Source organism: Staurois parvus, unplaced genomic scaffold, assembly GCF_062004578.1.
Source record: "Staurois parvus isolate SC_StPar_1 unplaced genomic scaffold, SC_StPar_1.0 ptg002140l, whole genome shotgun sequence".
NCBI lineage: Eukaryota > Metazoa > Chordata > Amphibia > Anura > Ranidae > Staurois > Staurois parvus.
In genome coordinates this window covers 2,040,134-2,058,612 of record NW_028319936.1, presented here as the reverse complement: position 1 = coordinate 2,058,612, position 18,479 = coordinate 2,040,134, and the positions used below count along the sequence as shown (strand labels likewise).

At 40.1% G+C, this 18,479-nt stretch overlaps 1 protein-coding gene across 8 annotated transcripts in view; it reads right to left on the bottom strand.

The window, feature by feature from the left end:
- SRRM1 (serine and arginine repetitive matrix 1) overlaps nucleotides 1-18,479 on the bottom strand; it is a 43,950-nt gene that overhangs the window by 21,235 nt on the left and 4,236 nt on the right. For 5 of the 8 annotated variants that reach the window (XM_089665134.1, XM_089665136.1, XM_089665135.1 and 2 more), the window contains exons 2-4: nucleotides 9,842-9,931; nucleotides 9,058-9,180; nucleotides 6,928-7,098 (exon numbers count right to left, since the gene is read on the bottom strand). In XM_089665134.1, coding sequence (XP_089521260.1) covers nucleotides 6,928-7,098; nucleotides 9,058-9,180; nucleotides 9,842-9,931 — 384 coding nt within the window. Of the gene's footprint in view, nucleotides 1-6,927; nucleotides 8,830-9,057; nucleotides 9,181-9,841; nucleotides 9,932-18,479 lie in introns of those variants that run through there. The other 3 variants (XM_089665141.1, XM_089665140.1, XM_089665142.1) reach the window with 3 other exon arrangements.

Genomic DNA, 18,479 nt, shown 5'->3' with positions numbered 1-18,479 from the left:
TTCCTCAGAGCTGATGATCAACCTCTGATGCGGATGTATGATGAATGGAAAGTAAGAGCCTTGCTATTGATGCCTCTAAAGAATTTACATATTCTGAACAAGCAGAAAAAGGACTTTAAATCAAGCCCTTAATCACCTTTGTACAAGTATTGGGGAGAAACTTTCAAAGTTCACCGACATCTTAACTATTTTTCTATTACGATAGGCCATGTTTAGTGGCAGTACTGGTACACTGGGTTTACTTTTTGCTGCAGCCCTGAAGTAAGGCATCATTTCTGCGGCATGTGTACAGTAATGAATATCTGCATGTAATTCTTTAGGTGGGTGGTTGAAAGGCAATAAAACCACAGTTCAACCACTTGTTTATATTGCCCCCTGGATATCTATGTGAACTAGGCCTAAAAGCAATGTTAGATTTAATTAGAAGTGTCACATTTAAAAATAATCATTGTTACGTCAACATGTAGCAACAGAGAATATCTGACCAATCTGATCTACTCCTGATCCCTGCTCATACACCACAACGGCTCTGCACCTCTGCTATCATAGCGGAGGTGCAGAGCCGTTGTGGTGTGTGAGCAGGGATCAGGAGTGGATCAGATCGGTCAGCTGCAGAAGTATCGGCTGTGACAATACTATTAATGTGGAGTACAGGAGAGAGGAGACATAAGGAAGGAGTAGACCCCTGGAGGAGAAATCCATCCATCCATATCTAACACAGGGATCAGCTTACTGGAGAGACCCCAGATGGAATAATAATAATATTACAACGATCCATCCACAATCTGGGAAGGATTTCTGGCGCAGGAAAATTCTTCATCTGTCCTTGTAGGACAAAAAGCTGTTTTAGCCTTATATCAGTTAGGCTAAAATTAAGGTGAATGCATAGAAAAATTGCATCCAATCCATTTATTGATGTTGGATTTTCAGAACAAACACAAAGTGGACACTTTATACATATATTTATTGACTTATTTAATGTGGTTTTCTTAAAATATATATATATATATATATATATATATATATATATATATATATATATATATATACACACACACATACATACATACATATATACACAGTTGTGTTCAAAATAATAGAAGTGTGTTGAAAAAAGTGAATAAAGCTCAAAATCCTAATAATTTTTATTTCCATACACACAAATGCATTGGGAACACTACACATTCTATTCCAAATCAAAACATGAAGAAAAATAAATCAAATTTGTGTTGTTCCTCTAAAAAAAATTGAAGAAAAGTGAATATTAGACTGTTCAAAAAAATAGCAGTGTTTGTATTCTTCTTTACAAACTCAAACATTCACTATATAAACTGAAAAATGTTTGAAGATTTTGCTTTCCTTTGAATCACTTAATGAATATTTCGTTGTATAAGCACTGTTTCTGAGAACTGCTGTACATCTGTGTTGCATGGAGTCAACCAACTTCTGGCACCTGTGAACAGGTATTCCAGCCCAGGATGATTGGACTACATTCCACAGTTCTTCTCTATTTTTTGGTTTTGCCTCAGAAACTGCATTTTTGATGTCACCCCACAAGTGTTCTATTGGATTAAGATCCGGGGATTGGGCTGGCTACTCCATAACATCAATCTTGTTGGTCTGGAACCAAGATGTTGCACGTTTACTGGTGTGTTTGGGGTCGTTGTCTTGTTGGAACACCCATTTCAAGGGCATTTCCTCTTCAGCATAAGGCAGCATGACCTCTTCAAGTATTCTGATGTATTCAAACTGATCCACGATCCCTGGTATGCGATAAATAGGCCCAACACCATAGTATGAGAAACATCCCCATATCATGATGCTTGCGCAACCATGCTTCACTGTCTTCACAGTGTACTGTGGCTTGAATTCAGTGTTTGGGGGTCGTCTGACAAACTGTCTCCGGCCACTAGACCCAAAAAGAACAATCTTACTTTCATCAGTCCACAAAATGTTGCACCATTTCTCTTTAGGCCAGTCAATGTGCTCTTTGGCAAATGGTAACCTCTTCAGCACGTTTTTTTTCAACAGTGGGACTTTGCGGGGGCTTCTTGCAGATAGCTTGGCTTCACATAGGCGTCTCCTAATTGTAACAGTACTCACAGGTAACTTTAGACGTTCTTTGATCTTCCTGGAGCTGATTGTTGGCTGAGTCCTTGCCATTTTGGCTATTTTTCTATCCATTCGAATAGTAATTTTTCGCTTTCTTCCATGTCTTTCAGGTTTTGGTTGCCATTTTAAAGCATTTGCGATCATATTAGCTGAGCAGCCTATCATTTTCTGCACTTCTTTATGTTTTCCCCTCTCCAATCAACTTTTTAATCAAGGTACGCTGTTCTTCTGAACAATGTCTGGAATGACCCATTTTCCTCAGAATTTCAGAGAGAAATGCACTGTAACCAGCATGTACAACATTTGCTGCCTTCCTTCCTTAAATAAGGGCAATAATTGGCACCTGTTTTTCAAAGAATGAATGACTTCACTAATAGAACTCCACACTGCTATTATTTTGAACATGCCCCTTTCAATTAGTGATTCAATTACACAGAATCAGCAGCATGCATGTCATGACTGTTGGATTTCTATTACTCTACTACACCTGCTAGTAAATGATTTGCCATGTAGAAATATCATTTCTACCAAAAACAGTGACTGATCAGGTTAGTGATGTCTGACTGCTATTATTTTGAACACAACTGTGTGTGTGTGTATGTATGTATGTATGTATGTATGTATGTATGTATATATATATATATATATATATATATATATATATATATATATATATATAAATGATTCTTTATTTTTATGGACTATTTTTTGATGATTTATCACATACTTATAGCTTTATAATTTTAGTCACATTCATTTAAATTTTAATTTTATTTTGATGGTGAATACATTGGTAATATTTGAATATTAATCGCAGGAGCGCGGCACAATTTCTCATAACTCACTGAAAAAGGCACTGTTAAGCAACTTTTAGCTTTTAAACTGCGATACTGAAATGTGATACTTAATAGCATGTCTGACATCACCTTAACCACTTGCCCTCAAGAGGATTTGCCCCCCTTAATGATCAGGCCTCTTTTTGCTACTCGGCGCTGCACTAATTCAACTGATAATTGCGCGATCATGCAATGCTGTACCCAAATAAAATGTATGTCCTTTTTTCCCCACACAAATAGAGCTTTCTTTCGGTGGAATTTGATCACCTGTGCACATTTTATTTTTGGCGCTATAAACAAATTTTTTTTTTAAACTATTTTCTCATTTCTGTCATAAAAAATATCCAAAAAAAATAAACTTTCATCCTAATTTTAGACCAAAATGTATTCTGCTACATGTTTTTGGTTAAAAAAAATCCCAATAAGTGTATATTTATTGCTTTGTGTGAAAGTTATAGCGTCTACAAACTATGGTTTAGATAATGGAATTTACACAGCTTTTACTTTCTGACTGTTCATCACATTTCTTGAGGTGCTAAAATACCAGGATAGTACAAACACCCCTTTTTGGAAAGCAGACACCCTAAGATATCTGCTGAGAGGCATATTGAGTCCATGGACTCTGGAAAATGACAAACATTTTTTTTTTGTTTTTACACAAAGTTGTCATTTAAATTATTTATTTCTCGCACAAGCCATGGGTATATGTGGAATTACACCCCAAAATACATTCTGCTACTTCTACCGAGTATGGGGATACCACATGTGAGACTTTTTGGGAGCCTAGGCACATATAGGAGCCTGAAATCCAATGACCACTTTGAAAGCCTGAAGGTACGTAACTTCCTCATTTCACTTCCTCACTACCTATCAGTTTCGAAGGCCCTGAAATGCCAGGATAGCACCAAACCCCCCCACCAAATGACACCTTTTTGGAAAGTAGACACCCCAAGGTTTTGAAATATATATAAAAAAAAAAAAAGAAAAATGTTTTTTTTTTCTCTTCATTTTCCAAAACCTTCTGGCAACAAACGAAATCTGCAAAATACACACCATGCTTCTTATCAAATTCCTTGGGGTGTCTACTTTCCAAAAAGAGGTCATTTGGGAAGGGGGGTTTGGCGCTATCCTGGCATTTCAGGGCCGCTGAAACTGTGATAGGTAGTTAGGAAGTGTAATGAGGAAATAAAGCTCTTCAAAAGCCTGAAGGTGCTTATTGAATTTTGGGGTCCTGTACTTGGCTAGACTGCCAAAACATCTCTCACTTGTGGTAACCCCATACTCGGGAGAAGTAGCAGAATGTATTTTGGGGAGTAATTCCACATATACCCATGGCATATGTGAGCAATAAATCATTTAAGTGACAATTTTGTATGTAAAAAAATATTTTTTTTGTCATTTTCTAAAAACTTGTGGTAAAAAAATAAATTCTTCTATTGATTCAACATGCCTCTCAGCAAATAGTTTGAGGTGTCTACTTTCCAAAAAGGGGTCATTTTGGGGGGTGGTGGCATTTTATGCCCAGCATTAGAAGTTTATGCCACACATCACTCACTTCTAACCATCTGACACTTTTTGTTCACATGAAAACAAATCAGTATTTTTTGCTAGGAAATTAATTTAAACTCCCAAACATTATATATTTTTTTTAAGCAAACACCCTAGTGAATAAAATGGTGGGTGCTGCAATTTTTTGTGTCATAATATTTGCGCAGCGATTTTTAAAAAAAAACCAAATACTTTTTTTTACTTTTAATGCAAAAAAAAAAATATATAGGCAAATTATTTGGTAAAATATAAAAGATGGTATGCCGAGTAAATAGATACCAAACATGACATGCTTTAAAACTGCACATGCTCCATGCAATGGCGACAAACTGCATACATTTTTAATATCCATAGGCAAGGTTTTAACAGCCTTTACAAGCTACCATTTTAGATTTACAGGAGGTGGTCTAGTGCTAGAATTACTGACCTTGATCTGACTTTCACGGCGATACCTCACATGCATGCTGCAACCGCTGTTTATATACCGGCACAAGGGTGTTATTTTGATTTTTTTTTTTTCATTATTTTTACACTGTCCCTTTCATTTTTTTTTTTATCGTTTTTAATGCTATCACAGGGAAAGCAAATATCCCCTATAACTTTAATGGGCATTGTCATAAATTCTTTTTTGCAAAATCTGCGGTCTATCTAGACCAGGGGTGGGCAAACTTTTTGACTTGAGGGCCGCAATGGGTTCATATATTGGACCCGGGGGCCGGACCAAGAGTAGATGAATGATGTGTATGTGTCATCCATAGTAAGTATAGTAATATTCCCCCATAGTAAGCATAGTAATTAATCCCCCATAGTAATTCATCCCTCATATAGTAATTCATCCCCCCTATAGTAATTCATTCCCCATATTAATTCATTCCCCATATAGTATTTCATTCCCCACAGTACTAATGCCCCCCAAGTAGTAAGCCAAGTCCCCCCTGTGTCAATTCACTTACCTTTGCTCCGCGCGTTCCTCTCGCCGTGTTCCCGCGCCGTTCCGGTCTTCAGGGCGGACTGTGAGAGGAGCCTAGCTCCCCTCACGTTCCTCACGCTGCCCCGCCTACACACATTCTGACAGCCGATGTTTGCCACGCTCCGCGGGCCGGATTAAAAGGTCCGCCGGGCCGTATACGGCCCGCGGGCCGTAGTTTGCCCATTGCTGATCTAGACTCTAGATCTCTCCTCTGCCCTTACATTATCTAAGCAAACCAAGATCAGTGTGATCAGATGCTTTCTCAATTTACAAATGGCACTGTTTGTACCCTGTGAAACTGAAGTGATGAAATGCTCGTAGCTTCTGATTTCTTAGGCTATAGAGATGATTGGCACCATTCTGGTCTCCAATCAGTTCTATGGTGAGCTGGCAGAAAAACCAGCTGCATTTTCAGGTTCCCCCGATTATACGGGACTGCCCGAGAATACCGTGGAAGGCAGCGAGGGAGGGGGGGGCATCATCTCCCGCTGATTGTAAAAGCAATCCTGCAGCTAATTAGCCACTAGGATTGCTTTTGCATGAAAGCCGATCGCCAGCTGAAAAACATGATACCAGGATGATGCCTGCAGCTGTAGGCATCATCCAGGTATAACCATTCAAAGTTGTGATGTACCAGTACATCGCTGGTCCTTGTTGGGTGTATATGCTATGTTTTTTTTTTTTTTTAAATGCAGCCTGTGGACTGAACGAAAAAAAGAGAAATCTCTGCCAGAAAAAGTGTGTGGTATGCCCACCATTAGAATATACCGCCCTGCATCCACCCACTTCTAATGGTGGGCGCACATTAGGTCGCACTGTGCCACATGCGTCAGTTCCAAGATTGTACAAATGTCTCAATAGTGGCATACTTGAATAAGTGTATTGCCGTTGAAATGCATAAAACACATTATACTCTCATATCTATGCCTGGCCATGGCAACAGAGAACACGAGCATAAGATGAATCGGGTTTGTGGACCAATACAATTCATTTTTGTTTAGTAATGCCCATGTTGAGGGTTAGGCCCCCCAAAAAATTTAAATTCGGAAACCGTAATGGGTTACCATGTGAATGGTCTGGCAAGGTTTGAATTTGGGTTGGCAGCAATAAATTGTTGTGCATGTAAATTGCTTTGATCCACAATCAATGCATACAGATCTTCCGTGAAAAACAGCTCCAAAAATCAAGGGGAGTAGTGGAATTTGGTTTTTCCACCTGAATTTCGAGTTGGGCAGTGGATTGGGGGGGGTGGGGAGTACGGGTGCTGCAGAATTTGTGGGCTGCCAATCGGGATTGACACGCGCCCCCTACCCGGATTGCAAAATCCCATATATACGTGATTTTGTGCAGCGGTGCTGCTCTGTCGCAGTATATGTACTGTGGCTGGTTGGCAACCGGTTAAAACAAGTGCATTAGATAAGCCTTTCAACCATTATAAAGATATGCAGAAAAAAACCCCACCTGTCTCTGCTTGATTTCTTCTTTTTTCAGTTCAAGGAATGCTGTGGGAATGCCAGCAATATTTTCCTGGGCACTCAGAAGTAGTGGCCATAGCTCTCCCATGAATTCTCGGGCATTTTTGCCGTTTAGAAAGCCAGTCAGGTTAATTTGCATCATTTTAGAGTCTGGGTTCTGAAAAAGAGACAACAGGAAGATTTACAGGTGAGTACTGAAAACTCTTTCAGTGTTTTATTGATTTCTAATTGTGCATTTAGGGAAAGCTAAGTTTTAGTAGGTATTTGTGGTATACATTCTGCCAAATTATTGCATATTATTAGTGTGGCCTTTTAACCCTTTGTGGATGTCGCCAAATTAAAGACCTGCACAACTGACTTTGCAACACCTACTCTATATACTTGGTAAGCAACACTACTATATAACAATTAAACACATCTATTATTAACTTTGTAGACTACAGAAGACTTATATGCAGCCCTAACAATGTGTCAAATGACTAAGTTGGCGGGTTAACATAAGTGGTATAGTCCACAAAGGCTTAAAAGGTTTTCAAGATCACTGGGCAGTTTGAAATGTTATGTACATAGTCAAGCAGTATAGATCCTTGTGACAAGCACAGCGCAACAGCACAAAGTACAGATTCCAGCAGTCTTCAGCCTCTTCTTGGAACCTTGGGGGAGTATCTCCCAGTTCCCCTGGAGAGAAAGGTGTTCGCTTGGCTTGCTTCCGACTGCCTACAGCAACTCAACCACCTTGAGTTTAATGTTATATCATTTATCTAAATTGCAAAAAATGAACAAGCAATAATGAGTACATAGCCACAAATATAAAGATATCAAATATCTACTCTTTTTACTCATGCGTCAAATTAACACTATTAAAGCTAAATGGTTTTATCTGGCTGACTTGCAAGCATCCAACTGATCTCTGGACCAACTTGTTTGTTAACAGTGGAGTGTTTAAAGTGAATCTGTGCCCAGACTAGGCCATATGAAAGAATTTACATATTCTGAACAAGCAGAAAAATGACTTTAAATCAAGCCCTCAATCACCTTTGTATAAGTATCAGGGAGAAACTTTCAAAGTTCACTGACATCTTAACTATTTTTCTATTACAATGGAATTGATAGCCTGCCAGGCCTCGGTTATAAACAACTAGCAGGTGTTTATAAGCTGTTTAGAGTCAACTTTCAGTAGGTCTCTTGTGTCCTTGTGATCTTTGATAAAGAATAACTTTCATACTAAAATCAGCTACAGAGGCTAAGGCTTATTTTATAGACCCATTACATCATGTTAAGCATATATAAATAGTTTAATGTCCATAGTCTGGGCACAGGTGCACTTTAAAAAAATAACATCCCATATATGAGGAACACAGAGCAGAAGTGGTCATCTTCAAAAAAGCACTTTGAATAGATACTGAGAAAACCCGATGTTTAAAAGGGACTATAGATTACAAAGTTGAATTCTAAATAATTTGAGTAAACTAAATGAAGACAGTTGTTTATAAAAAAAAAAAAAGTGTATGCAAAATCATGATATAGCGTTTACTAATTTATTATAGTAGAATTTAAACATTTGGGAGTAAATGTCATCATGTTGAAGGCAATGTATTTTTTTTACTCTTACCATTGAAGGCAATAGGAATTTTTTTTTTACTCTAGTTATACCACTATGCTAAATGGTGTCATTCTTAAATATAAACCAATTTTAATTATGCATATTTTACTGTGCTTTTTTGTTTTGTTTTTGCTCATCCACCGTAACACAACTCACCTCCAGAACAAACACTGCATCATCAAGAGTTGGGTCAGAGCGACATTGGACACTCACTCTGCTGTGCCCTAAATAGGTGATGGTGCTATACTTCACACGCAAGGAATAACTTCCATTTTGGGTTCAGGCCTTTTAAATCATAAATCACATTATCATTAGAAAACTGCCATCTAACCCATCATGTCACACAGCAAAACATTAACTTCTTCCTGACTTGCAGTCTGAAAACCATGTACCTTCAGCTAAACTTATTCCACCAACACTGCCAATAAGGTCACACAACCTATAAGCTAAGTCAAATGCAATGCAACTCACATAATAAAAAAAATTAATCCTTAAACCTTCAATGAGGAATACCTTCACTTCCAGCTGGTTGAAAATAAAGTCAATGACCACATCGTCTTCAAACCCCAGAATTTCCGTTACACGCTTTGTTATCCAAGGCTTTATTACTTCCAAGTTTACTTTGCTCATATCCACCTGAAAGGAAGATACAAAATAATTTGGTTATAATGCAAAACAAAAAGGAAATAGATATAATAAGGCCTCATTTATTCTAATAGGGTCTTCAGAATAAAACATGCAAACAGCAGTGGAACGCTGTGGCTCCTGTCAGCCTGCCATTGCTGTGCACAGGCCTTCCTGCAGCTGTTTACATTAGAGTCATAAGAACTTCTTGGTCCCAGATTGAGTGTCTTGCCACTGGAATCCACTGATGGCCCTATCTGCAAGTTTGTATACGACCTAACGCTAAGTCTGGAGCCAAGAGGTTCTTATGATCGTAAAGAGAAGGCACACCAATTCCCGTCACAAAAGTATTAATGGAAATCTTCAAACATTCTGTGAACTGGATAAACATCAACATAATTATTTGTAAATTTTAAAGTTAAGAAAGGACAATTATGAAGCATTTTGTTGTGTGCATATAGACTTGCATGTGGCAAAGTGAGTTATTAAAGTCATATATAAGCACCTGTTGCATATGTTGTTCAGTTCTAAAACTCCAGCATGAGTATTGCATGAATAAGGTCAAAAAGTTTCCCCACTAAAGTCAAGTGTTTTCTCCATTAATCTCCAGTGTTACCCTGCAGTTTAAAGATAAGCTTTTGGATATAATATTTCAATATTAAACAAATAGTACCTTTTTTTCCAAGCATTCTGCAAACTTTAACTGCTTCAAAAGCTTCTTCTGTTTGTTGCTAAAGCGATTATCCTGCTCCGCACTTGTGCCCTACAAAGAATTAAAAAAAATAAAATAAAATGATGAATAAAATTTAGAGTGAGAAAAAAAAGCTTGGAACCATTGTTATACATTAAATATGTCCATATTAGGTGGCAAACAGAAACTAGATAGTAAATATCCAAACAACTTATGTATATGTCACTGTCAAAGGCTACTCATCCATCCCTGTACAGATATATGCAGTCAGACGTGCATACAGATGCAGTGTCTGTCACCAGTTTGTACAGGCTGCTGTCTATGGCTGTACGCCAGGGGTGATCAACCTTTGAAGAGCGAGGGCCATTTAAGTAATTTGGCAACCGGTAGTGGGTCACAATGAAATGAAACGGTTCAGAATTTTCGAATGTCTTCATTTGAATAGCATAATGAACATTTCTCTCCTGCAGCCGCTGAATGCCGGTGGAAGGGAGCGGAGGAGGAGAAAACGGCTTTCAGCAGTTGCAGAAGGAAAATGGAGAGGATTGTTTCCCGTATAACACACCCCTCCTGTGCAAGAGTAAAACAGATCATGACCGGGAGTCTGCATGGGCCCCCTGGAGCATGGGGCTGGATCACCATTGCGACCCCTGATGTTTCCCCAGGTTAAGGGTGTGTGGTAAAAACACATCTCAACTAGGGGGTTTCTGAAAGTGCACCAAACCTGCAGGATATAATAGAAGTGAACTTCCCTGGTTTGAGGTCGAGGGCCACATCAAAGGGTTACGAGGGCCACATGTAGCCCATTGGTCACAGGTTGAGCACCTCTGCTGTACGTCAATACCTATGACCCCTGGGCACAACATTCAAGCAACCTTGTATGCTGCACAACCCTCTGCAGCTGTGTGAATAAAGTCTAAACATTCTTTAAAAATGTACCTTACATAAAAGTGCACCAGTAGCAATTATAAAGACCCAGCATTCCTTCCTTTTGTACATTATCAGATAGCCAGAGGATGTACAGTGGATATAAAAAGTCTACACACCCCTGTTAAAATGTCAGGCTTCTGTGATGTAAAAAAATGAGATAAAGAAAACATTTCATTACTTTTTCCACCTTTAATGTAACCTATAAACTGTACAACTCAGTTGAACAACAAACTGAAACCTTTTAGGTTGTGGGAAGTAAAAATAAAAAACTAAAATAATATGGTTGCATAAGTGTGCACACCCTTAAACTAATACTTTGTTGAAGCACCTTTTGATTTGATTACAGCACTCAATCTTTTTGGGGTATGAGTCTATTAGCATGGCACATCTTGACTTGGCAATATTTTCCCATTCTTGCTTGCAAAAACACTCCAAAACTGTCAGATTGTGAGGGCATCTCCTGTGCACAGCCCTCTTCAGATCATCCCAGATTTTCGAATGGCTGGGGCTACTACAAAACTTTCATCTTCTTCTGGTGAAGCCATTCCTTTTTTGATTTGGATGTATGCTTTGGGTCATTGTCATGCTGAAAGATGAAGTTCCTCTTTATGTTCAACTTTCTAGCAGAAGCCTGAAGGTTTTGTGCCAATATTGACTGGTATTTGGAACTGTACATAATTCCCTCTACCTTGACTAAGGCCCCAGTTCCAGCTGAAGAAAAACAGTCCCAAAGCATGATGCTGCCACCACCATGCTTCACTGTGGGTATAGTGTTCTTTTGGTGATGTGCAGTGTTGATTTTGCACCAAACATATCTTTTGGAATTATTGCCAAAACGTTCAACTTTGGTTTCATCAGACCATAACACCTTTTCCCACATGCCTTTGGGAGACTTCAGATGCGTTTTTGCAAAATTTTGCCGGGCTTGGATGTTTTTCTCTATAAGAAAAGGCTTCTGTCTTGCAACTCTACCCCATAGCCCAGATATATGAAGAATACGGGAGATTGTTGTCACATGTACCACAAAGCCAATACTTGCCAGATATTTCTGCAGCTCATTTAACGTTACTGTAGGCCTCTTGGCAACCTCAGAACAGTTTTTTTGTAATCTTTTCATTAATTTTGGTGGGACATCCAGTTCTTGGTAATGTCACTGTTGCATCATATTTTCTCCACTTGATGACAGTTTTCACTGTGTTCCATGGTATATCTATAATGCCTTGGAAATTCTTTTGTACCCTTCTGCTGACTGATACCTTTTAACAAAGAGATCCCTTTGATGCTTTGGAAAGCTCTCTGAAGACCATGGCTTTTGCTGTAAAATGCGACTAAGAAAATGTCAGAAAAGACCTACTAGAACTGCTGAACTTTATTTGGGGTTAATCAGAGGCACTTTAAATGATAGCAGGTGTGTACTGACTCATGACATGATTTTGAATGTGATTGCTTAATTCTGAACACAGCTACATCTCCAGTTATATGAGGGTGAGCACACTCATGCAACCACATTATTTTAGTTTTTTTTATGGTTACACCCCTCCAAAATATTTCAGTTTGTTTTTCAATTGAGTTGTACAGTTTATAGGTCATATTAAAGGTGGAAAACGTTCTGAAATGATTTCTTTGTTTAATTTTTTTACATCACAGAAACCTGACATTTTAACAGGGGTGTGTAGACTTTTTATATCCACTGTACACATTGCATCAGCCTCCAACAAGCCTGGCTGTTGAGGAGGATTACTGCTGGAAACCGATACAAAATTATATAGAAGTACTGACACTAGAAACAAACTAGCATTTTCAAAATAAAGCTAAGGCAACCACAAATGTCTCTGCTGATAGGTGTACTTTAACAAAAACAAATGCACAATTAGAAATAGTATAGAAAATGAGCAAACATCAATGTGTCTACAATTTTTTTTTCTGTCTTCCAGGAAGCACATACTAATGCTATTATTAGAACATACCAGGAATTAGTGGCATCTCATATGTTCCATATGTCACCAACAAGGCAGGTGCAAACAGAATTATTTCTTAACTAGGACAGTAGAGGAAATACTGAAGTATTTTCATAAAGCCCAATATTTAAGTTATCAAATAAATGTATTTTGTATTTTTGTTTACGTGCTGTGCAATTACAAAGATTTACTAACAAACAGATGCTCACCTACTTGTATGTGTCCCTCTCAAGTCAGATGGGACCAGCATGGAATCATTCTCACTGCAGAATGTAACTCATTCAGATGATACAGGAGCGATATACGTAAGCAGGTGAATGTTCCAACCCCCCAGTGAAGTCCTCCACAGTGATTCTGCCGCTGGCAAAGTCTCACCAGCATCAGGATCACTAGTGTAACATCAATCAACATTACTTTTCCATTTAAGACTTTAAAAAATGTGAAGTGCAGTTCCTGGGCTGGTATACTTGTTCCAAGCAGACCTATTATTGCAGGTCGCCATGGGGACCAAAAATTGCATCCTGACACCTGAGTATTTGTCAGCCCATTCACCGACAGGTCTCCACGCTCCCCGAATTAGTGGCCGTTGTCCGCACTCTCCTCTCAGCTCAGGTCACTCAGCTTTGCTTTTACTTCTCCCAGGCTGGCTGTCCCGCTACGAGGCCTGGCGGAGGAATCCTGAGTGGGGCCTGTGCTTCCTTACCACACTGATGTGCTCACCAATGGTCTCATTCCTGAATCTGTGGCCGGCCCCTCTCTCCTCTCCCATGGAGTAGGGCGCTGTCCGGAGACCCCCAGAGTCACCTCCTTGCCTCCCAGTGTGCAGAGGTTTCCGGTATACACAACGAACTTCCCACACACTGGTGCAGCCCTAAGAGCCGGCTCCCCGGAGGACAGCCCTCCTGTCACACAGAGATCTCACGTGGCACGGAGAGCCCATGGAGCGGAGGATGCGGCCTTCTTAGCTATCAGTACTGTCAGCATGAAAGCAGGTGGTCAAGGATGAGTGCTCCGAGGGAAGCCAGGTTCGCCAAGTCCTGCCAGCTTTGACAGCCTCACCTCCAGTACAGCAAAGACTTCCTCACTGACAGCCAGAAGCTCAGGACAAGGTGGCACAACCATGCTGGCCAGGAACCAGCACATGCACTCCATCAACCTTACTCTGCAACTCTGTGAAACATCCCCATCTTCTCCATACACCACCCCATCGCCCCTAGGGACAGTGACCCCAGCTCCAGACTATGCTGGCTGGCAGAGCTGGCACCAGTTGCCCTATGGTGCCAGGATAGGGGTGAGGCAGCAACTACAGGCAAAGCAACGTACCCGTACGTTGCACTGGCAGTACCAACACAATGGGGCGCACAGCGCTCCCTGACAGCAACTGCTGTGCCCGGCAGACACAGCGGAATGAAGATCTCTGTGATCATGTGATCACTATGCGATCACATGATCACGATGTAAGCAGAGCTGTTCTGAATCAATCTCATAACAGCGCTGCTTCTCTTCCTAGTGAGCTGTGACTGGCCCACAGGTGTCACATGATACATGGGGCCAATCACAGCACCCTGTACCATGTGACCAGCTCCAGCCAATCACAGATCACGATCGAGCCGTCAAAACCTTAACTCATTGATGACAGTTCATGAATGAGTTAGATTCATGAGAAATGATCTCTCCTGCAAAGCAAAGTGGAACAAAAATAAAAATCCCTGATCACCCCCCACCAGTAATACAATGTTACTATAGTAACATTGTACTATTCTGATAAAAGTATTTTAAATTAAAAAAAAAAAATGTTACAAAAAAAAAAAAAAACACCATATTGAGAATTTTATATTTTTTTAAAGGTTTTTTTTTTTTTTTACTATTTGCCAACCGCTTACCCGCATTTTGCGAGCAAGCAGCAGCTCTTGGGAAAGTGACATAATCTTGCATCGCTTCCTATTTTTGGGTGTGAATGTGCCTACGCCCCCCGCGGCACCCCCAGTCGGTCCTGGGAGAAAAGAGAACATGGCACCGTGTCAGAGCCCTACATTTTACACACAAACACGTTCAATTCGAACATTTTACCCTTTTTACCATTTGACCCATCACCCGGCCAGCACCATTAGTACAGTGTCAGTATACAGAATTTTTCACTGATCACTGTATTCCTGCCACTAGTGACATTAGATGCCAGGGTCAGTTAGCACACCTCCCAGCTAGCGTGAGATTGCCCGTACACTATAGGTCGCTGATCACCCCCATTACTAGTATAGTGTTTGTACAGATCAATATATTGATCACTATACTATACTAGTGCTTCCTTTATATAGTGTCTCCAAAAACGCAGTGTTAGCAGGATCAACCCCATTCGCTGCTAGCACTAGCGTTTAGGCCCTCCGCTGTTTTTCACGGAAGATTTGTACCATCTGATTGTGGGCCAAGGCAATTTATATGCACTACAATACATTGCCACCCACCCAAATTCAGCTCTTGCCAGACAATTCACATGGAAACCCATCATGTTTCTGAATTTAAAACTTTTTTGGGGCATAACCCTCAACATGGGCAATACAAAAAGAATAAAATATCGGTCATTTTGGTCCACAGACCCCATTCATCATATGCCCATGTTCTCTGCTGTTGCATATATTTCCAACATGGACCAGAAATCTACTAGTACATTTCTGGACCTTGATTGGTTATACCGGGATGATGCCTGCAGCCACAGGCATCATCCTGGTATTGTTTTTTTTCAGCTGGTGGTCGGTTTTCATTTAAAAGCAATCCTAGCGGCCAATTAGCTACTGAATTGTTTTCACAAGCAGCAGGAAGGGACATCCCCCTTCTTCTGCTGCCTTTCACAGTTTTCTTGGGCTCTCCGGTCCCACAGGGGAATCCGAGAATGCAGCCAGCAGATTTGCAGGCTGACTATAGAGCTGATTAGAGACCAGAATGTGTCCATTAGAAGTGGGTGGATGCAGGGCGGTATATTCTAATGGTGGGCATACCACACACTTTTTCTTCTCTTTTTTTCCCCATTCAGTCCACAGGCTACATTCCAAAAAAAAAAAAAAAAAAAAACAGCATATATACCCAACAAGGACCAGCAACATACTGGTACATCACGACTTTGAATGGTTATACCAGGATGATGCCTACAGTTGCAGGCATCATCCTGGTATCATTTTTTTCAGCTGGCGATCGGTTTTCATGTAAAAGCAATCCTAGTTGCTAATTAGCTGCAGGACTGCAGCAGATGATGATGCCCCCCCCCCTCCCCTGCTGCCTTCCATGGCCTTCTCAAGCAGTCCCGTGCCATCGGGGGAACCTGAGAATGCAGCCGGTGTTTCTGCCAGCTGACCATAGAGCTGATTGGAGACCAGAATGGTGCCAATCATCTCTATAGTCTAAGAAATCGGAAGTTAAGAGCATTTCATCACTTCAGTTAAGCAGGATATAAACAGCTCCATTTTTAAATTGGGAAAGCATCTGATCACACCGATCTTGGTGAGATTAGATAATGTAAGGGCACAGGACCCCAGATTTCTCAAAAAAGAATATATGACAATGCCCATTGAAGTTATATCGGATATTGCATTCCCTGTGATAGCACTAAAAGTGATCAAAATAAAAAAGGAAAGGGACAGTGTAAAAACTGAAAAAAAAAGCCCCCTTGCCCCCCCTCCCCCCCCCATGCGAGCAAACGCTGACCCCGTATGTAAACAGCGGTTGCACCATGCATGTGAAGTATCACAGTGAATGTCAGATTGAGGGCAGTAATTCTAGCACTAGACCTCCTGTGTAAATATAAATTGGTGACCTGTAAAGGCTTTTAAAGCGTTGCCTATCTATAATAAAAATGTATGGAAAGTAGCCACTAGTAAGGTATTTGCCAAGAGGCATGGTGAGAATTTTGCAGATATTTGTTGCCACATATTTTTGGAAAACGAAAGAAAACACAAATGTATTTTTTCTTTTTCAAAACCCTGTGACAAAAATGATATCTGTAAAATACTCACCACGCCGCTTATCAAATTCCTTGGGGTGTCTACTTTCAAAAAAGGGGTCAGAAAGGGACAAAAAAGCTACAGCAGATGGGCACAGAGTTGGACTGAGAATGGACTGAGGTAAGAATTTAACGCATAAATTCACCTGCGGAACATGGTACATTTTTCATCCGATTTTAGGGTGGAACATGTAACATGTTGCAGCTCCTGCACCTTCTTCCCCCAGTCCTACCCTCCTTGTGACAGAAGGGAGGGGTTCCTCTCCCTGCACCCGTCAGCTACCACGGTAGACGTACTTGTAATCTGAACGAACTGCAGGCACCCTGATCAGCATGACTTTAGTTTAATACTTGCCCTCCTGAGGATTTACCCCCCTTCCTGACCGGACAATTTTTTGTGTTACTGCGCTGCATTAATTTAACTGACAATTGTGCAGTCATGAAACGCTGCACACAAATGAAATTTGCATCCTTTTATTGCCCCCACAAATTGAGCCTTCTTTTGGTGGTATTTGATCTTCTGTGCGTTTATTATATGCGCTATAAAAAAAATATATATATATTTGACTTTTTGCTATTAAACATGTCCAGTAAAAAAAATTAAAAAAATCAAACTGTCATAAATTTATACCAAAATGTATTCACGCGTCTTTGCTAAAAAAAAAACAAAATCCCAATACGTGTATATTAATTGGTTTATGTGAAAGATATAGCGTTTACAAATGGCAGTATATATACTGGAATTTTTTTTAGTGGCGCACCAAAATGAGAATTCTGGTGCCGAAACCGAAAATTCAAAATGCAATTGGCCGAAAAACGAAATGTGCAGTTTTTTAAAATGAATACATATTTTTTGGAAAAAAATATACTTTGATTAAAAAATAAAAAAAATATACCCCAATTGTTTTGTATAATATATAAGAGGATGTTACGGCGAGTAAATAGATACCCAACATGTCACGCTTTAAAATTGTGCACGCTCGTGCAATGGCATGAAACTGCGGTACTTAAAAATCTCCATGTGTGATGCTTTAAAAATTTCTACAGGTTAGCACTGTAAAGTTACAGAGGATGTCTAGCGCTAGAAATATTGCTCTTGCTCTGACGTTCGTGGCGATATGTCACGTGTGTGGTTTGAACACCATTTACATATGTGGGCATGGCCTACATATGTGTTCACCACTATGTGCAAGCACGGGGGGGGCTTACATGCAGGCACTTTAAACAAAAAATTTAATGTTTTGTTTTTTTTTTTGCACTGTTCCTTTTAAAAAAATTGTAATCTATTACACTTCCACTCCAAGGTTGTGGACAGGGCACAGTTTTCCATATATGGTGGACCTGTAGCATAGTCAAGCAATTTTGGATTCACACATATAACTTTATATACTCACTGACTGTCAATCTTGCCAAATCACCACTCCAGGCTCTCCTGGGGAAGCCAGTGGAGGGGGTACCCAGACATGTGAAATGCCTGATTGCATTTATATTTACTGCTGCCAGGATATCTATTGCACACTCTTGGCAATCTCCCTTGATCTTCTGAAGGCTAAGTTGACCTGGATAATGGTCAACGAACGTTCGACCGCTATTCTTCAAGACAGGATGGAATATTTTGAAAAAACTTGGGAACCTTGGATGCAATATCTTTCAGTATTATCCCAGGATAGAGGACACTTGACATGGGATGTCGACAAACCGTCTTGCTCCCTGCACCCGATTGTTGGTGGGACCCTTCAAC